This window comes from Hypanus sabinus, chromosome 11, assembly GCF_030144855.1.
Source record: "Hypanus sabinus isolate sHypSab1 chromosome 11, sHypSab1.hap1, whole genome shotgun sequence".
NCBI classification, from domain to species: Eukaryota; Metazoa; Chordata; class Chondrichthyes; order Myliobatiformes; family Dasyatidae; genus Hypanus; species Hypanus sabinus.
The window spans coordinates 92,787,691-92,809,956 of record NC_082716.1 but is presented as its reverse complement, the minus strand read 5'-3'; the positions used below and the strand labels follow the sequence as shown (position 1 = coordinate 92,809,956).

General features: G+C 43.4%; 1 protein-coding gene across 5 annotated transcripts in view; it reads right to left on the bottom strand.

The window, feature by feature from the left end:
- Window positions 1–403: 403 nt before the first annotated feature.
- LOC132402194 (pre-B-cell leukemia transcription factor 1-like) overlaps window positions 404–22,266 on the bottom strand; it is a 465,767-nt gene continuing 443,904 nt past the window's right edge. For 4 of the 5 annotated variants that reach the window (XM_059984902.1, XM_059984901.1, XM_059984904.1 and 1 more), the window contains one exon: window positions 404–1,719. In XM_059984902.1, the coding sequence (XP_059840885.1) occupies window positions 1,627–1,719 (93 nt within the window). In that variant the 3' untranslated portion in view covers window positions 404–1,626. The remainder of the gene's footprint in view (window positions 1,720–22,266) is intronic. The other variant, XM_059984903.1, reaches the window with a different exon arrangement.

Sequence of the window (22,266 nt, the reverse complement as noted above, 5' to 3'; positions counted from 1 at the left end):
AGGGGTTACAATGCTAAGATTTCAGAGCCTCTTAACCTTCCCCCAAGTCAATCACTCTCCAGTGAAGTGGTTGCTTTCCACATCACCTAAAGAGTTAGCCATGAGCACAAGATAAAAACAATGGGAACCAAGAGTCCTCCACTCAGTCACCACTAAACCCAAGAAGCTATCAAAAATATGGGTTGTTCAGCACAAGCAAATTCACACAGAAATGGAGCACTGCTAGTAGGACAGAATTCCACTTGTGACACGGAGCTTAGCAAACAACTGTCAAATTGGATTCACATGCCAGTGAGAGTCAGAATTACACATGGTATTCATGACAATTTTTGGTTCATTGTTTATCTCCCCACCCTCTCCCAACCCATTCCCCTCCTGTCTTTTCCCTCCCCCGTCCCCTGTACAAGAGCATTCATACTTAAATGTTCGAACGATTGCTACAAAAAGCAAGAATTAACTCTGGAGTGGGGAAATGTGTGAGGAACATTTCTGTAAAGCTGCAAGGAGACCTATGATCTTTTTATAATGTTTTTAACCTTTAAACGTCCTTTCTGTCCTTTCACTTGCCTTTTATTTGGTTACTTTGATGGTCTTGGTGGATGTGCTTGATGACATGACACTGTGGTGCAATATCTACTGGGAATCTTTGGCCCATCTCAGTGGGGAAGGTATATTCAAGTGGGAGCACAAGTATCAAAAGGAGTAAACCACCTGACTGCCAATCCATCCAACCCCATCTCTGCCACTGTCACAGCACTAGCTGCAGATGGCATGCTTCTTTGCACTACTTCTGAGTAAATGGCAAATGTTGGAGAAGGGGGAAGGTGATTGGTGAGGGTTTGATCCTATGTTTAGCAGAAGTCAATGGAGAGAATTGTTGGGCTTGGGGCCAGAGGTTGGCTAAAAACCGGCTGTACTGCAGGATACTGGCCAGCATCCAGGCACAGAAGGTTAACACAATGTGTTCCAGGTCACTGACAATGCAAGGTCCCATTGGCTGTTAAGGAAGGTGGCATTGCTGAGAAAAAGCTTCAAGGACAGGCAGGGTCAAAGCATCTTATTGCCAGCAAAACTGACAAAACTTTGCCAGCAAAACTTGTTGGCAAAGAAGAAGGACCAAATTGTAGGCCAGTCGGGAGAGGCAAAAGTCATACAATACCTGCAGCCCAGTACACAATGTCACCAGAAAGTCTTAACTCTTCTTAATTAACCAAAATGGTTTTCCCAGGCACTTACTTTCACAGTAGGTTTGGGAAGTATGACTGCAGTAGCTTGGGTCAGTAACTGTTGTGCATTTTGTAGATGGTGCACACAGCAGGCACTGTTCACTGGTTGCAGAAGGGATGAACATTTAGGGTGGTAGATGGGTGCAATTCAAGTGGGCAGCATTGTCCTGGATGGTGTCAAGCTTCTTCAGAGTTGTTTGGAGTTGGATTTATCCAGGCCAGTACTTCTGTACCTGGACAGAGAAAAGACTGAAAGGACTGTCTCAATTGGCCAGCACCCAATAAAAACAGAAAGCTAATTGGGTGTTTAGGTGAGTTGCCTCACTGGCCCACCCCTCCCTCTGGACATCCTCCACCCCTCCTCCTTTCCCTTTGTCTGATTGGCCCTATGGTGAGGAGATCAGTTGGAGGTATCAGACTGGGCACTTCCAGGACCTTCTGTTGGTGAAGTCACTGAGGATGGAGTGGCTGCATCTTGCCAGCTACCATTGGTCTGCAAAGAGAAAGAAACATCTGAGAGAAAATCAAATCTTAAATGTCAGCAGTATCAACAGTCAAGAAATCATACCAATGAAGTATTTAAAATGGTCCTACAGAAATAGCTTTGTAACAGTTCAGATTCACCATTTCCTGTTGCACCAGAAACGTACAGGATTTACTGAAGGCTATCTATACCCTAGACCTCTTGCTTCACTAAAGTTGTGAATGACTTAGTTCACTGGAGTGTAGGAGAAGGAGTGATCTCACAATATCATGAAGTTAATATACAGTCTTTTTTCCCAGGGTTAGGGAATCAAGAATTAGAAGGTATTGGGTTAAAGTGAGAGGGGGAAGATTTGATAGGAAGCTAAGGTGGTTAGTATATACTGAATGATGTGCTGGCTGAGGAAATGGTTGAGGTAGGTACATTAACAACCTTTAAAAGCTACTTGGACAGGTATGTGCATTGGTAAGGTTTGGAATGATATGACATGGGCAAATGGGACCCACTTCGATGGGTATCCTGGAACAGTTGGGCTGAGGGCTTGTTTCTGTGTTGTATGACTCTACAACTATACTTGTTGTAACCTACTGAGATGTAAAAGCTGCAAAGCCCAAAAGTTTGGTGGAATCCTGAACAAGGGGACAGAGTTTCAGGAGGCTGGTCATTTAAAACTAAGGTACATGGACAATTTTTCTTGCAGATGATGACAAATGTTGGAGATCTCAGTCACAGAGTTGGATTTAAATTGGAGGTGGATACATTTTCAAGGATCAGATAATTGAAGGTTATGAGGATCTGACAGTAGGGGAAATGAGGCCTAGGGTGGATCAGCCACATTTGCACTGAATGCCGACTTGTGATCAGTTAGTCTCCTCTTGCTTTTTTTTTTACTGGAGATCTCTTACTCATCCTTGGTGCTGGATTGTTGGATGTAATGTTCTGCAGGAATACCGGATCATAAAGGCAGGAGTCTACCATTTAGCCTCTTGAGCCAACCCTCTCAACTTTGCACTGCCGTGACTTCTAGATCACATGCTCTGATCTCTGAAATGAACCTTAAACCATAGCCCAGAGACACAAAGCCAATGCAGACACATTTGCAGAATGGACAGTTCCTGAGTTGGCCTTCGGTGTCCACACCCTTTCTCCTTAACTGCTACCTCTTCCAATGAAACTAAGCATTTCATTTAATGTTAAACACCACAGCAATATTTGTATATGTAGTTAACACACACAAAAAAACACTGCAAATCCCTTTACTAGTAATACATGGAACAACCCCACACACTGTGTAAAGGAAAGGTGGTGCAGGTGATTACAATCAGTAACCTTCTCCCTCTGGGCCTTTGCATCACACATCTTGACTGTGAGAGGGTCTTGCAACAAGTTCTGCTGGGGTCTGGAGGGGACTTGTTGATATTACCCAGACATGGATTGCTTCTTCTGCAAGAAGACAAGGAGGCTATGGACAGAACACAGGGTTACTAAGCCAAAGGTCTTTCATCCGTCTCTGGTACTTGTCAAGCCTTTGGAATTCAGGACCCTGTGGTACTGAGTGTGGGAGAGGAGAGCCAGGACCAGCCCCTGCAGGCCTGGCACCAAGAGGGGTTTCAGCAGAAGCTGGATGATGGTCCTACCATGACATGGAGAACCAGCTGCTGAATGAAGTGGACAGAGAGAAAGCATTCATCACTATCACCAACATTCTTGAGCCAAATAAAGGCAGAGGCAGAGTATCTTGTGATGAATGACTCACCTCCTGATACACCAGTCCTTTTCCACCATCAGCAGAGGAGGCCAGGAGTATGATGGAACATTCTTTGCTTACCTGGATCAGTGTAAGTTCAACTCCCAAGAACCTTGTGGGACAAATTAGCCCACCTGACTGGCATCCTATCCATCCGGAATAGTAATTCCCTCCATCACTAATACAAAATAGCTGCAGTGTGCACTCTGTCAATCACCCAGATTCTCCTCCAAGTCACACACCTTCCCAATTTAAAGTTATTTTATGATCCTTCATTGATGCTGTGTCTAAACCTCAGAAAGCCCTCCTAACAGCACTGCAAGAACACCTTTGCCAGAAGCACTGCAGCAGACCAAGAAGGCAGTTTACCCCATTATCTTCTCAAGGGAGATTTGGGGACAAGAATGAGATGCTGATCTTGCTAGCAATACCACTAAAAACTGAATGAAAGAGAAATCCTTGAGGCCTCTCCTTGGTGCTCTTGGAGCAGTTCCAATGAGGAAGTGTGGGTGTATTTCTGAGCTGAATGATAAATAATGTTGGTAAAGGTAAAGGCTCAACCTTTCCTTTCCCTGTGGGGCTGCACACACATTCCAACCCTGCACCACCTCATGGCTTTACAGGCTGAAGCCCAACTCCACATAGTGATAGTGATGAGCAAGTCCAACCTGCTGGACATCTTGGTTCAGTTACTGTGGTGCCAGATATAGTGGGTGTGAGGGTCAAAGTATATCCTGATGTGAAGGAACATACTGCATTGGCTGAGCTCCCCGCAGCCTGAGACAGGTGTCAGGAGTTATGCAGCAGCAGTGAAGTTGTTCCCCATATTATTGGGGCCATGTTCATTATATCCATGTGGGCAGATTGCAACTTGAACCTCCATTCTTTGTCTTGTGCTGACATTGTTTCATGTTCTCTGACAAGGAGACTCACTGTCCCTTTAAAAAGGAACTTATCCTGCAAGCCCTCTCACAAAAGGTCATGGTGGAATAACTCTGCAAACAGCCTATTACAACAAATTACTGCTTCACAATGGCAAGCTAAGTATATGGGGCAGAAAGCAGAATCAATTTGGTGTCTGAGAGCAGGCAGATTAACATGCACTGGGGACATTAGTCAAAATTTAAACGGCATCATTTGAGCAGAACTGGTAAATGTCTCTTGGCAGTCTCTCATCCAGAAGCCTATTATTTTATGGTAAGGAGAGTCCAACCCAATTTTAGCTAATACATGTGGGCAGATATTTGTATCTGTAAATGCACAGACACATAGAAGACACACAACAACATGTTCAGGATACACAGATGAATTCATGCAAAGAAACAAAACACACACACACACACACACACACACACACACATATACATATATACTACTTGTCCCTACAACTGACGGAAGCGTTTGAACACAGGGCTTGTGCTGACTGATGCCTTGGTTTCACTGACCATTAGCTCCTTGGAGGCTGAAGTAATTTAGTCCCTGAAGCACTGAATATTAATAAAACAGTTCTGACTAGGTCATGGGACTCTATAGATGGCTGATGGGCACTTTCCCATTTAATCTGTTCAGTGCCTGTGTTTTCAATATTTTTACTGATTTTTCTCTAGAATAGCAGCACTGGTGATTTAGTTTGCTACAGTGATGGTAACACAGAGAAACACTGAGGAGTAATTACAGTGAGTTACATTGTATTTTACAGACCATTTGCCCCAGTTGATCAACAACAATGTTTCTGCTTCACTGGAGCCTCGTCCACCTTCCTTCATCACCTCCCATCAGTGTGCCCATTCCTGATGGCCCCAGCAAGCTCCTTTTCTTGCTGAGCGCTGAGGTATGAGGGGAAAAGCCCTGGAAGGATCCTTGTCTCTCATTTGTATAGGGACATTATGCACAATTCTGGGCTTCAGTTTATACGTCATGGAGTCTTAAAGCAGAGAAGTGAGCCCCTCAACTATATGACCATAAGCTCTGACCTACACTAGTCCCATTTACCTGCATTTGCTCTGCAGCCTTATGATTATTCAAATACTTAACTTCAATATTGTGAGGTCACTGCCTATATCACAACCAGTTCCAGATGCAAATGATTCTTTGTGTGAAGTATCTTCTCATTGAGATTCTCTTTAAATCTCCAGCATTTTATCTTAATCTTACACCCTCTTACACATTGCTGCCAAGGGAAAAATATTCCATCTCCCCTTCTATCCCCTTTATGATTAGATTAGATTATTAGATGTGATTAAGATTATGACAGAGCTGGCCTTTGGGATGTGAGTAATCCAATATTGGAGAGCTATAAAGATGATTATCAATAAAGAGAGAGAGACTGCTGGCATATGGGACTCACTTCCACATGGTGAGGATGAAGGGTTATGATGGATTTAAGGAGAAGCCATATGGGGAAGGGTTTCATGATTGGTGTTCAGTGAAGGGGAGTATGAGGAGGGTGTGAAGAGCTGGTTTCTATATACTGAATAACCGGAACTCTTCCTGATCAACTTTCAATGTTGCTTCAGGAACTTATGGCTTGTGAATGGGTTTAAGTAGGCATCAGTCTTTTCCAAGGTTGAATGGCCTCAGTGAGCCATTGAAGGTGGAGATTTCTACACTGCAGGTCTGATGCGAGGATACAATCTACAGATGGAAATACTGAAGGGGACTGTGGAACACTCTTTTCAAGTAACTCATCCAAAGCCAAACTGCTGTAGAGGTTGGGGATCTGAAACAAAACAGTAAAGGCAGGAACACCCACAAAATGTTAGTGGAATGCAGCAGGCCAGGCAGCATCTATAGGAAGAAGCACTGTTGACGTTTCGGGCCGAGACCCTTTGTCAGGACTAACTGAAAGAGAAGATAGTAAGAGATTTGAAAGTAGGAGGGGGAGGGGGAAATGCGAAATGATAGGAGAAGACCAGAAGGGGTGGGGTGAAGCTAAGAACTAGAAAGGTAATTGGCAAAAGAGATACAGAGCTCGAGAAGGGAAAGGATCATGCGGCAGGAGGCCTAGGGAGAAAGAATAGGGGAGGGGAGCACCAGAGGGAGATGGAGAACAGGCAGAGTGATGGGTAGAGCGAGGAAAAAAAGGGGGAGGGGGAAAATAAATAAATCAAGGATGGGGTAAGAAGGGGAGGAGGGGCATTAACAGAAGTTTGAGAAGTCAATGTTCATGCCATCAGGTTGGAGGCTACCCAGACAGAATATCAGGTGTTGTTCCTCCACCCTGAGTGTGGCTTCATCTTGACAGTAGAGGAGGCCATGGATAGTCATATTTGAATGGGAATGGGATGTGGAATTAAAATGTGTGGCCACTGGGAGATCCTGCTTTCTCTGGCAGACAGAGCGTAGGTGTTTAGCGAAATAGTCTCCCAGTCTGCGTTGGGTCTCAGCAATATATAAAAGGCAACTCCAGGAGTACCCATCGCAGTATACCACACCAGCCGACTCACAGGTGAAGTGACACCTCACCTGGTAAAACTGTCTGAGGCCCTGAATAGTGGTGAGGGAGGAAGTGTAAGGACAGGTGTAGCACTTGTTCTGCTTACAAGGATAAGTGCCAGGAGGGAGATCGGTGGGAAGGGATGGGGGGGAATGAATGGACAAGAGAGTCAAGTAGGGAGCAATCCCTATGGAAAACAGGAAGGGGGGGGGAGGGAAAGATGTCCTTGGTCGTGGGATCCCATTGGAGGTGGTGGAAGTTACGGAGAATTATACGTTGGACCCAGAGGCTGGTGGAGTGGTAGGTGTGGACAAGGGGAACCCTATCCTAAGTGGGGTGGCGGGCAGATGGGGTGGGTTAAAAGCAGGAAACACTTAGTCAGCCAGCAGCATCCATGGAGAGGGAAAAGTTGCAGGTGAATGACCTTTCATCAAACAAGTCTGGCATTCCTCACTGACAGATAGCATCCTAATCAGACATAAAGTTTCCCAGGAGCCACCAGTGGAAGCAAGGTCTCTTTCACACCACACTTGCACATATGCAACCAACTTCAGTGCCTTTCTACGGGGGAGAAGAAACAGCCTGGTATGGTATGTCTGATTACTAGTATATATGCATGAGACAGCCTCTAGTGAGAAGCAGATTGGACATGTTTTTCTGTCAAACTGGTGAGAACAGCATGTAAATGTGACACAGTTCTCTTGGCATGTGACACAGTTCTCTTGGCTTGTGACCTTCCTGCAAATCCCAGTAGATTTTATGCAGCCAGAGCCCTGGGATCCTGCTTTTAAAATCAAATGATTTGGAATGTGTTCATTTTATCCAGTTCTGGGATCAGATCTCCCACTGTAGAGTAGGGAAATGTAAAGAGGCAAATCTGAAGGCCATGTGTGCCTGATGGAATTCAATTGGGCTTTCACTAACAAGAATTGACTGCAACTAAGACAGTAATGGGGAAGGCAGATGCTATGCATAATCTATGGACATCAGTTAATCGCTCTCACTTGTCATATGTGAGATTAAATGCATCTATCTATTACTTAATCTTTAAATAAGGAAGACACACCAGCATCATGACTTCTGGAGGTTCAGCTTTTCACTAAAAGAGCCAACAAAGTTCTACAGATGTACTGTCAAGATTGTATTCTGAATGGTTGCAATATGGTTGGCACACCATGTTCTGGAATGCAAGAAACTTCAGGGAGTAGTGGACCCAGCCCAATAATCACTCCCTATCCACACAAAGTGCTATCTCACGAAGGCAACATTAGTCATCAAAGATCACCACCATCTGGACCATGCTATCTTTTCATCATTGGGTAGGAGATACTGAAGCCTGAAGTCCCACACCATCAGATTCAAGAACAGCTCATAGATATCTACCAAACTTCCTCACAGAAGCTCACTTTGGGTTCTGCCCTGACCTCATTACAGTCTCAACCACATCAGTCATCTTCCTTCAAGTGCAAGGTCAAAAAGCAGGAATGCCTGGTAATTATTGCACAATGACTCCTCAGATAATGAAACTGTCACATTCAAATGCAGCAAGTTTTGGACGATATGGAGGACTGGGCTGATAAGCGGAGGCAATGCTGATATTCAAAAAGAGAAAATTTGTCTGCTACCACCCCGACAGTCCCCTATTAAAAATATCCAGGGGTTACAATTAACCAGAAACTGCCTGGTGTTTAGGGCAGTGAAACTGAATTGGACTAGCTATAAACACAATATGGCTACAAGCAAGTTAGAGAGTCAGAATGCTGTGATAAGGACTCACCTACTAACTCCCCAAATCTATCATTGTGATGGAATACTCTCTACTTGTTTGGATAAGTGCAGTTTAACAACTCTCAATACCATTCACAGGGCACAGCATCCTGCTTGATAGGCACCCCATCAACAACCGTTCACACTCTCCACTACTGATGCACAACATCTCACCAAGACTCCTTAGACAGCACTTTCATAACCCATGACCTCCAGAGCTGGAAGGGCAAGGGCACCAAAAGCATGGGGAACGCCACCAACTTGAAGTTGCCTTCCAAGTCACACACCATAATCAACTTGGAAATATATCACTGCTCCTTCTCTACAGCTGAGTCAAAATCCTGGAACTCCCTGACAATATTGTGAGTGTACCCACACCTGCATTGATTACTACCACCTTCTCAAGGGGAATTTGGGATGAGCAATAAGCATATAACCATATAACAATTACAGCACAGAAACAGGCCCTTCTAGTCCGTGCCGAACACTCTTTCTCACCTAGTCCCACTGACCCACACTCAGCCTGTAACCCTCCATTCCTTTCCTATCCATATACCTATCCAATTTGACTTTAAATGACAATACCGAACCTGCCTCTACCACTTCTACTGGAAGCTCGTTCCACACAGCTACCACTCTCTGAGTAAAGAAATTACCCCTCATGTTACCCTTAAACTTTTGCCCCCTAACTCTCAACTCATGTCCTCTTGTTTGAATCTCCCCTACTCTCAATGGAAAAAGCCTATCCACGTCAACTGTATCTATCCCCATCATAATTTTAAATACCTCTATCAAGTCCCCACTCAACCTTCTACGTTCCAAAGAATAAAGACCTAACTTGTTCGATCTTTCCCTGTAACTTAGGTGCTGAGATCCAGGTAATATTCGAGTAAATCTTCTCTGTACTCTCTCTATTTTGTTGACATCTTTACTATGATTCAGTGACCAGAACTGTACACAATACTCCAAATTCGGCCTTACCAATGCCTTGTACAATTTTAACATTACATCCCAACTCCTATACTCAATGCTCTGATTTATAAAGGCCAGCATACTAAAAGCTTTCTTCACCACCCTATCTGCATGAGATTCCGCCTGCAGGGAATTATTCCTAGATCACTCTGTTCTACTGCATTCTTCAAAGCCCTACCATTTACCATGTATATCCTATGTGGATTATTCCTACCAAAATGTTGCACCTCACTCTTATCAGCATTAAACTCCATCTGCCATCGTTCAGCCCACTCTTCTAACTGGCCTAAATCTCTCTGCAAACTTTGAAAACCTGCTTCATTATCTGCATACTTACTAATCCAATTTACCACCCCATCATCCAGATCATTAATGCATATGAAAAACAACATTGGACCCAGTACAGATCACTGAGGCACACCACTAGTGACCGGCCTCCAACCTGACAAACAGTTATCCACCATTACTCTCTGGCATCTCCCATCCATCCACTGTTGAATCCATTTTACTACTTCAATATTAATACCTAACGATTGAACCTTCCTAATTAACCTTCCATGTGGAACCTTGTCAAAGGCCTTACTGAATTTCATATAGACAACATCCACTGCTTTACCCTCATCAACTTTCCTCATAACCTCTTCAAAAAATTCAATAAGATTTGTCAAACATGACCTTTCATGCACAAATCCATGTTGACTGTTCCTAATCAGACCCAGTCTATCGAGATAATTATATATACCATCTCTAAGAATACTTCCCATTAATTTACCCACCGCTGATGTCAAACAGACAGGCCTATAACTGCTAGGTTTACTCTTAGAACCCTTTTTAAACTATGGAACCACATGAGCAATACGCCAATCCTCTGGCACCATCCCCATTTCTAATGACATTTGAAATATTTCTGTCAGAGCCCCTGCTATTTCTACACTAAACTCCCTCAAAGTCCTAGGGAATATCTTGTCAGGACCCGGAGATTTATCCAGTTTTATATTCCTTAAAAGCGCCACTACTTCCTCCTCTTTAATTGTCATAGTTTCCATAACTTCCCTACTCATCGCCCTTACCTTACACAATTCAATATCCTTCTCCTTAGTGAATGTCAAAGAAAAGAAATTGTTCAAAATCTCCCCCATCTCTTTTGGCTCCACATATAGCTGTCCACTCTGATTCTCTAAGGGACCAATTTTATCTCTCACTATCCTTTTGCTATTAATATAACTGTAAAAAACCTTCGGATTTATTTTCACCTTACTTGCCAAAGCAACCTTGTATCTTCTTTTAGCTTTTCTAATTTCTTTCTTAAGATTCTCCTTACATTCTTTATATTCCTCGAGAACCTCATTTACTCCATGCTGCCTATATTTATTGTAGATCTATTTTTCCGAACCAAGTTTCCAATATCCCTTGAAACCATGGTTCTCTCAAACTTTTAACCTTTCCTTTCAACCTAACAGGAACATAAAGATTCTCTACCCTCAAAATTTTACCTTTAAATGCCTTTACATCTATTACATCCTTCCCATAAAACAAATTGTCCCAATCCACTCCTTCTAAATCCTTTTGCATCTCCTCAAAGTTAGTCTTTCTCCAATCAAAAATCTCAACCCTGGGTCCAGTCATATCCTTCTCCATAATTATATTGAAACTAATGGCATTGTGATCACTGGACCCGAAGTGCTTCCCAACACATACCTCTGTCACCTGACCTATTTCATTCCCTAACAGAAGATCCAACACTGCCCCTTCTTTAGTTGGTTCCTCTATGTATTGCTGCAATAAACTATCCTGCACACATTTTACAAACCATCCATCCCTTTTACAGTATGGGCTTCCTAGTCTACGTGTGGAAAATTAAAATCTCCCACAATCACAACCCTGTTCTTACTACAAATATCTGCTATCTCGCAAATTTGCTCCTCCAATTCACTTTTCCCATTAGGTGGTCTATAATACACCCCTGTAAGTGTTACTACACCTTCCCCATTCCTCAATTCCACCCAAATAGCCTCCCTAGACGAGCCCTCTAATCTATCCTGCCAGAGCACCACTGTAATATTTTCACTGACAAGCATCACAACACCTCCCACTCTCCCCCAACACTAAATAAATGCTGGTTTGGCCTGTGAAGGCCACATCCTTTGAAGATAGAAAGCTTATAGGTCAAGCTGTTAAGATGTGATTTGAATTGATGGATGGCCTCTGGTTAGTATGGAGATAAGCTGAATAGACTGTTTCCATGTAGTATAATTCAATAATTCTTATAACTTAAAACTCTTCATTCCTCAGAAATACAATCGTTTTGGTACTGGTAAGTTTTTAGACATTATTTTATAGAACATTAGCCCTTTACATTTCCTTCCCTCTGCTCATTTATTCACTGTACAAAGTTGATATCAAAAGATATTTGAATAGACTACAGACCTAGCCAATTCCTTGCCCCCATCACTCTCCTCCATCTAGTGGAAAAGGCCCTCATATTCAACAATTTCTCTTTTGGCTCCTCCCACTTTTACCAAACCCTAGCTATGCCTACCTTTTTGTTGGCTATGTGGAACAGTCCATGTTCCAAGCCTTCATTAGTAATCTTCTCCAACTCTTTCTGCGCTACATTGCCAACTGCATTGTGTTGCTTCATGAACTTATAGTACTGTGCAAAATGTCTTAGATACACATACAGGTGTCTTCCCCCCCACCCCTTTACAAAGTTAGAGTATTCCTATGAAACCTTTCTTAAGCTGAAATGGCATAAAGCGAAGAACCATTAATTTATATGGGAAAAATTTTCGTAAAAGCGAAAATCCTCATTGTAATGCAAAAACAGGTTACTAATTTAGGTCTTTTGTAAAAGCAAAAAGTCGTGAAGTGAACATTCGTAAAGCAGGGAACTCCTGTAGCTCAGATGTTGAAGCCTATTGCACAGGTTTGTATTTGTCAACGTGGAGAGAAGAGCGAATTTGTAAACCTGGTGAGAGCAAAGGATATTGGGAATGGTAAGGGTGGAGCACCGTGGGAGGGGTTCGGGGCAGGTGGCAGAGAAGGAGTGCCTGTGGTAGAGGTGTTGCATGGGTGCAGACACACTGAGCTCTGAGACACCAGGCAAGATCCTTAGATTCCAAACAATTGGTTTATTGATTATTACATAATGTCTCAATGTTTTTCTGGTGCTTCTTGCTCCTTCCCCTTTTTCCAACCATGACTCCCCTCTCCCTGGCCCCTTCCCAATCTCAGTCCACAATAGAGACCCAGATCGTCACTCACAATCTCATGAAATTTGTTTTTTTTTTGCAGCAGTACATTGCAATATGAAAAATTACCACAAAAGTCTTAAGCACCTGAGCTATATATATGCGCCTGACTTTTTGCACAGTACTGTAAGTTGAGTTTGTGAATTTCATCAACTTTGTCTCCAGTTTCCACCCTGCATTTAAGTTCAGGTTCAAGCTCAATTTCCAGTTCAGATTTATCATCATTCAATCTTACACATACATACAGCCAAACAAATCAATATTCCTCTGGACCAAGGAGCACAAGGCAGCACATATAACTCACAAACAATACATAAAGTAATATTACCACAAATGAATTAACAAATAATAAAATATATTCTTGAAGACTGATATTTAGCATTAGAAGCATTAATGACACAATTTAAAAAGTAAGCAGTATAATGTTACCGTTGCTTCACACAGGACAAACTTGGGTGCTTGGTAGTCTCACAGCCTGGGTAGAAGATGTTTCCCACCCTAACAGTCCTTGTTCTAATGCTATGGTACCTTCTGCTTGATGGTAGGGAGGGTCAAAGAAATTATGGGATGGATGTAAGGGATCCTTGACAATTCTAAAGGCTTTGTTTATACAGTGCTCCTGATAAATAGCTCGGATGGGTGGAAGAGGGACCTTGATAATCCTCTTAGCAGTGTTCGCAATGATTTGTCGGGTCTTAACAGTCAGATTTCCTGCAATTCTCGTACCAGACAATGATGTAGCTAGTTGGGGCACTCTCAATGGTGCTCCTATAAAAAATGGTTAGGATAAGGTTGGTTAGGGGGGTGGGGGTGGGAGGGGGAGCCAAGCTCACCTCAATCTCCTCAAGAAGTGGAGACGCTGCTGTACTTTCTTGAATAAAGAGGTGGTGAGATTGTCCATTATGTGTACTCCAAGAAACTAGGTGATCCTAACTCTCTTCATGGAGGAGACATCTATGTGCTGTGAGGTATGGTCAGCCTGCACCCTTCTACAGTCCACAATCATCTCTGTAGTTTTGTCCATATTGAGACTCAAGCTGTTGTGCTTGCACCATTCAATAAGATGCTCTATCTCCTTGCTGTATGCCATCTCATCATTGTTGTTGATGAACTTAATGTTTCGGTTTGAGCTAGATCTAGCAGAACAGTCATGTGTCAGCAGTGTGAACAGAAGCAGGCTGAATACACAGCCCTGAGATTGCCAGTGCTCAGCTTGATGGAGCTAAAGATGTTTCTGCTATCATGGACTGACTGTGGCTTTTCTGTCAAAGATCCATTTACAGAGAGAGATTTTGAGACCCAAAGAGAACAGTTTACCCACCAGCTTCTGAGGGATGATTGTATTAAACACCGAGCTAGTCAATAAACAGTGATCTGGTATATGAGGAACCATTTTCTAGATGGGACAGAATGAAATGGAGGGCAGAGGCTATGGCATTGTCAATGGACCACTTTGAGTGATAATCAAACTGGAAAGGACCCAATGTATTAGGAAGATAGAATATAATATGACCCATAACCAGCCACTTAAAGGTCTTCATTATTGTTGAAGTTAGTGCCTTTAATTGATGGTCATTAAGGCAAATCCGCTTTAAATTCATTTGGTCCATTTCTGACACCTTTTTCATCTTTCTCATACTCTCAGTATCAATCTTTCGAGACAGACTCTCTACCTCTTATAAATCTATTGACTTCTATGGCTATCTTGACTGTACCTCATCCCATCCTGTTACTTGTAATAATGCCGTTCCCTTTTCTCAGTTCCTCCATTACTACCACATCTTATCTAAGGATAAATTTCCTTTTGAAAACATTTGAGGGGTCCTCCTTCTTCAAGAAAATATGGGTTCCCTTACTCTTCCATTGATGGTGCCCTCACCCACACCTCTTCCATTTTTCAGAAGTTTGCCCTCACCTATCTCCAATGGCCTTAACAGGGGTAGAGTTCTTCTTGTCCGCACCTATTACCCCATGAGCTTCCACATCCAGGACAATATTCTACACAACTTCCACCATCTTCAATGGGATTCAACCATCAAGTATGTCCTTACCTCACCCCCACTCTCTGGTTTCCACAGGAATCGCATTCTCTGTCCCTCCCCATTGATTCCCCTCCTGGCACTTATCCCTGCAAGTGGAACAAGTGCACAACTGCCCTTTCACCTCTTCCCTCACCAACATTCAGGGCCCCACACCATTCTTCCATGTAAGACAATACTTCACCTGCAAGTCTATTGGAGTTATCTATTGTACCCTGTGCTCCTGGTGCATCCTGTTCCACATCGATGAGACCCAGTGTAGTTGGGGTACTACTTTGTTGAGCATCTTTACTCCAACTTCAACTGGCAGGATTCCCTGATGGCCAGCTACTTTATTTCAACTGTTCAGTCCAATTCCAATGTCAGTTCATGGCCTCCCCTGCTGCCATGATGAGGCCATTCTCAGGTTGGAGGAGTAACACCATATATGAGGTTTGTGTAGCCTCAAATCTGATGGCATAACTATTGACTTCTCCTACTTCCCTTCCTTTTCTTTCCTTTTCCTTTCCCTATTCTGGCTCCTATATTACCTCTTCTCCTCCCCTCACCTGTCTTTCACCAGTTTCTCTCCCCCCACCCCAACCCCTGTGCCTCTCTCCCTCCATTTCTCCTGTAGTCCACATTAATCTCCTATCAGATTGCGTTTTCTTCAGCCTCTTACCTCTTACACCTATCACTTCCATGCTTCTAACTTTATCCTCCCTCCCTGACTCAACTACCTTCCTCCTCATCTGGTTCACCTATTACCTTCCACTCATCCCACACCCAATTCTTATTCTAGCTTCTTCCTCCTTCCTTTCCAGTCCCAATGAAGGGTTTCAGCTGAAATGTTGACTCTTCCTCATGGTAGATACTGCCTGACCTGGTGAGTTCCTCCAGTGTCTTGTGTATGCTACTCTGGATTTCCAGCATCTCTTATGTATTGAATAGATCAACTGAGCAGAGGGATACTTGAATATGGCACACATTTGGAGTGGTAGCCACTCTAAGCTATGCAAATGACTCTGGGTCAAAGGCTCTGGCTAAGTTTATTCATCCTTGAGTACTAACTCACTGTTCCTTTAAGCTTGCTGCTCTCCTCACTGAATGCTTCATCAATTAAGGAGGAGGAAGAAAGAATTCAAATGTACCATTGGTATTAATATTGTTAATATCGCATGTACCAAAGACCAAAGTATAATGAAAAACTGTTTTGCATGCCAAATCATTTCATCACATCAAAGAGAGAGGGTAGAGATTTATTAGGTACCTGAAGGGCAACTTTTTCACCTAGAGGTGGTGGTGGGGTCAATGAACTACCAGGGGATGTGGTTGAGCCAGATCCATGAATACATTTAAAGGGTACATGAATGGGTGCATGGATAGGAAAGTTTTAGATGGATTTGGCCAAATGTGACTACTGTCTGATTCTATAACTCTGATATCAGTACACTGACGTAGGGCAAAGGATAAACAACAAGCGAATACAGAATATAGTATTATAAGTACAGATGAAATACAGTGCAGGCAGACAATAAAGTGTACAGTCATAATGAGTTATACTGAAATGGTCAGTCTATCTTACTGTACAAGAGGTCCATTCAATAGTCTCATAACAGTGGAATAGAAACTGACAACTTCGAATATCTCAGCTGCACAAGCCATTAATTTGCAACCCTTTGGATGAGCAGAGGTAATCAACATTGAACAATGTTGCACTTTTCTCAAAAGAACATAACCAGCCCCAAATATAAAACAACAACAGCAATGCAGACATTGCTAAAGTATGGCTCCTGGAAGGGAAGCTTTGACTTCTAAAAAGAGATTAAGCAGACTGGGCCAAACTCTTTTGAGTTACTGGAATTCACAGAATTCTTATGGGTCTCCAAATGTTACTCCTAACTGGTGCACCCAAGATCTCAATGTAAAGGGTTGGCCATTCATGACAGAGGAGAAGGGAAACATCTTCACCACCACTTCCTTTGGAATTTTTTACTCACAAGGGCTGTGTAGACTCAGTTGTTGTGTGTGAGTGTTAGCAATGGCTAAATTGTTAGGAATTAAGGGGATGAAGAGTTATGGGATCAGTGTAGGAACATTCATAGAAAAAGACCAGCCATGATCAAATTGAATTGGTCCATATTGGCCTATATTCCCAACATTCTGATTAAGAGCTTAGGCCACCTGAGCCAATCCTCCTAACCAAATCCATCTTTTTAAAATCTCATATCGTGTTACATTGTCCTGTATTAATTGAGTGGTACTGGATTTCTGCACTGCCAGCTGACTGTTGGATACAATGAAGATGCATGCCGCAGTCATACAGTTTGGAAACAAATCCTTCAGCCCAACTGGTCCATGCCGACCTAAACTCCCATCCAATCCAATCCCATTTGCATGCATTTGGTCCATATCTCTCCAAAACATTTCCTTTCTTCACCACCCTGTCTATCTGTAACACCATTTTCAGGAACATAATTATACACAATTACCATGTAATTGTACTCCTAGCCCACTCTGTTCTACAACACTCCCCAGGGTTTTACTGCTCACTATGAAAGTTTGACTCTGATTTGACTTTTCAAAATGCAACACATTGTACTTACTTGAATCAAACTCTGTTTGCTATTCCTCTGCTCAGTTGATCAAGATCCCCCTGTAATTTTTGATAGCATTCTATATTGCCCACCATTCCACCTGATTTAGTCATTCTATATCCTTCCCCTGGTTAGGGGCAAAGCTGGGTACAACAGATTTATGTTCCATTTGCAATCATATCCTTATGGGTGAGCTGAAAGCACATGAGGGCTGGGGAATGAAGGTATCTTCAATCTGTGCCCCCTATAAGACGAGTGCACTGAAATCCCAGCCACTCTATTGAAGTGTAAATCATGTTGGCCATCCTTACCCAATGGACCCATTCATGTCACATCCACAGGGCTGATTGGGATGATGTATGCCCACCACAAGCCAAATATGAGGTACTTGCCCCGTGCGTCACTCCGCAATGATTAGCTGGCCTGACAAGTTCCGAGTGAGTTCAGTAGACCATCAATAAGGTGTATCAGGCAGAGCTACAAGCATTGGCCTGGAGGAGATCTGGTGACCAGCATCCTCATGCCTTACCTACATCCACTTCCAAAAGCCTGGATATCATCCATTGGGACAGCCTGAGTCCACTTTGTGCTGGTGCACAGAAATAAAAAAATGAGACCCTTCATTAGAAAATTGAATTGAATAAAGGCATTTCAAATCAATTAAGAGCCCTAGCCCTTCACCAGAATGGTTCCAGGAATAGGAGTGGGGGTCTGTCATAGGAGCAGAGATTAAGTTGACTGGGCATGGTCTCATTGGAATGCAGGAGAATGTGAGAGGAACATATTGAAATCAATACAATTCTGAAGGGAATGGCAATTCTGGAAGCAGGGAGGGTGTTTCCCCTGACTGAGTGGTCTAGAGCTAGGGGCCTTTTTCCTTGGATAGGGGAATCTTCCCAAGACCACTAGAAATTGCGGGGAGCAGTGAACACAGCCCAGTCTATCACTCAATCCAGTCCCCACTCCAGTGACTCTGTCTACAATTTCTGCTGCCTTAGTCAAGGACCTCCCCCCAACCCTAGTCATTCTCTCATCTGCCCTCTCCAGGTGGGAAGAAGACAGTGAAAAACTTGAAAACACGTGTCACCAGGCTGAAGGACAATTTCTATCCTGCTGTAATCAGACTCCTCAATGCTGAAGACAAATTCTTGACTTCCTAATTTTCTTTTTGTGGTCCCTGCACTTTATTTGTCTATCTGCACTGCATTCTCTCAGCAGCAGTAACTCTATATTCTACACTCTGCATTCTTTTTACTGCCTTGATCTAATCATATATGGCATGATCTGTCTGCATGGCATGCAGAGTTTTTCATTGCAACGTGCTATATTGTACATGATAATAATAAACCAATACTGTTAGCAGTTGACAGCCGAATAGTTTTGAGTGACAGGAGGAACTGTGACTAAGGGGAAACTAATCAGTGCAGTAGGGATTGAGCAGAAAGTAAGGAGTAATTCCTAACTCCTTCAGCGATCTGGCACAGGCATGTGTGCTGCAGGACCCAGTGACCTGAGATTTGATGGCCCATTACTAAGTGAAACTACAAATGCTGGATGGGTTCTTTCACACACGTTTCATTGATCTCTCCTGATATTGGTCATTATTGTGACTTTCATTTACCATGACAGGGGTCCACTACAAAAGCTTTCGTAAACGTTATTGACTAGCTTCTGATGTGATACCATACAATAGGTCAACAAGGTGTTTGCCTCCATGATATTATCTTGCCCTCTTGAGTGTCAGTGTCTACAGTAGGAGATGTCAACAGGGCAAGTGGGGGCTGGGAGAAGCTGTACAAGGAGGTAGAGTGGACGAGAATGAAGGAAAGAGGCATAGAAATAAAAATATTGAACAGACACCACACACATTCTGAAGGTATTGAGTAGGCACATTCTGGTCATAACTGTGAGACAGCGGTCACATTCAGTAACAGGCTGCTGGCTGCTAGCAAAGGGTAAATGAGTAGCTGTGTGTGTGGATCACTAGAGACACACTCACACACACACACACACACACACACACACAATAACACAGGGTGCTGAGAAGAGGGTTTAATGTACAGAGGAAGATGGATTAAATTCAGTCAAACTACAAAGATACGGGGGTAGGGTTAATGAGTGACTATGCCTTGGAAAGAGATTAACATTAACAGAGAAAATAGGTAAAATCAGCCATGTCAAAATAAAGGGCTCAAGTCAAGCTCCTCCAACATAAAGAGAATAATAATAGCATAGCAAAAAATTGTTTGCTTTGTTCTGCTCCTAACATCCTACCACCATATTGGAACTATTAACTAATCAATATAATCAGCAGGAACAGGATCAGGGCAGACCCCAACACAGGGTGAGGAAAGTGAATGAATTTGGGATCCAAAAGCATCAAAAAACCCATTCTTTACATTCATTTACCACAGGGCAGTACAGTGGCACATCAGTAGAGCAGTTGCCTCACAGTACCAGATACCCAGTTTCAGTCCTGATCTCTGGTGCTGCCTATGTGGAGTTTGCATGTTCTCCCTGTGATTGCACCAGAATTTTCCAGGTATTCCAGTTTCCTTCCACATCCTAGATTTGAGTGGGGGCTGCTGCAAATTGCCCTAATGTGTTGGTGAACAGTAGGTTCTGGGAGATGTAGTTGGGAATTCTAGTGTGTAAGTGAGTGCTGGAATTTGGGAGATGTTGACAGTAATGTGGGAAAATAAAACGGGATCAGTGAAGGATTTAGTGTAAATGGAACTTGGTGGTTGACATGGACTCTGTAGACTGAAGAACCTGGTTCAGTGAGATCATATCTCATTCTCATAGTACTCTTAGCACATTCTGAAGTAAGTCCCTTTGCATGAGACTGTCAGTGGAAATTCAAATAAGTGACAGGCAGAAAAAAAGACTCAATGGCAATTGCAACCCAGAGTCATGAATAAACATCTATGTCTTTAGGTTGTATTAAGATCATCTTCTCTTTAAAAGTGTTGTGATTCCACCTCAGTTCTCCATCTGTTAATGTGGATTGTATTTCACCTACAAGTCCCCAGGATCTCTGTTGTGTTTCTACTCTTGAGTTCGGCCATCCCCTACAATGCAATTGCTGGCCATGCCCTCAACATTCTCTGGATGTTCTGACTCCCTCCTTTCCCTTCTGCTTGGAGACATTCTAAAAAGCTAACTTCAGTCCTTCCAGGTTCCAGGCCAAATTTCACATTGAACATTTACTGTGGACAAACACACACTTCATTGTTAACCTCATCAATGAGAGAGATGCTTGATCATTTCTAATTTGCGCACACCCCACCTCCAGTAACACCCCAGTAATCCCACAGCTATTATGTTTTTTTGCATTCAGATGGCCCATGTTAAGCGGTTGTGGGAAGGTCAAGATCCCGTTATTCTTTAACCCTTTGTTGGAACTGACGAAGGACTTTGGAGCAGCCCTCTCAGACAAAAACCATGACAGCTTGGCAAGGGCAAAGGATGTGAAAACAATTGCAAAGAATCAGAAAGAAGGTCTCAAATTTGCAACTGTTATTCTAAAATCTATTTTTAAATATGGTGAGAGTACACAATAAAAAAATTCTTCAACATCTCCCACTTGATTTGATCCTGAGGGATGTCTCACAATGGGGACTTCAGTAGTGTAATGGGTTCAGCCCGCCTGTCCTGGTGTGTGTGTGTGTGTGTGTTTGAGTGGACTGCACTCCCTCCGGCTTGCTGTCACACCCGCTGAGAGGTGGGATGTGTGATCTGAGAAATGCAATTCGATTGCTGTCCTCTTTGGAACCAGGCTCTAGCTGTCTCTGTCTTATCAATTTTCCCCAGCACCACACAGCTTGTCGCTGTGAATTTGCAAGCCCACGCAGCACGAGCAATACAGCAAACTGCTGGCATGGCCTGGAAGGTGGAGGGGGGCGAAGATCAGAGAGCAGGGAGCTGAGTCCTTGCCTGTGGGATGCTGTGTTCAGTCATTGTTGAGGAGAGGATGGGTGAAGCAATGGAAGGAGTGGTCACATCAGAACAAAGACACCTGGAAACAAGGCTTTGTCCTTGCATTTCTAGTCCACCCTTGCCCTCTCTTCCCTGCCCTTCCCACATGGTGCTAGCCTGCACCCGCTAGGGCTGACACAGATGAGGCATTTCAATAGTCTGGCTTCTCTTGTCTACCTGCTGTCAGCTTTGCCATACACCCTGCCGTCACACCCCAGCGCAGCTGTTTGAATGAGCTCTGGGCAAGCTCCTTTGTGGCATTGGGGCAAATCGTCTGACAGGCACGGTTTAGGAGACATGACAAGTGATGCTTCTAAAGGGTGCCAGCTCTGGCCTCCAGCTTAGAATACTGTGGTGTGGGAAAGGGACAGCGAGGGAGATGGAGGGTGTGGGAAAGAAGACAGAGACAATGAGGAGGAGAAGATAGAAAGAATCTGGAAGAGAAAAGAAAAAGAAGGTGGAAGGGAAGGGATAGTATATGTGGAAGAAGAAACTGGAGTGTCGAAGAGAATAGGGAGTGTTGAAGAATGTGCGTGTAGGAGAGAGAGGACTGTGAGGGAGAAGGGAAGAGAGAGTGTGGGAGAGAATAGAAATAGTGCGTGGGAGTGTAGCAGAGATGAGAGAGAGAGAGAGAGAGAGAGGAAGAAAGAGAGTATGAGAGAGAGGACAAAGCAGGAGAAAGAGAAAAGGAGAGATGGTTGGAAGAGATTAGACAGTTAGGGGGAAAGAGAGTGAGAGGGGAAACAAGAGAATGTGAGAGGAGAGAGAGTGAGGAAGAAAATGAGAGAGT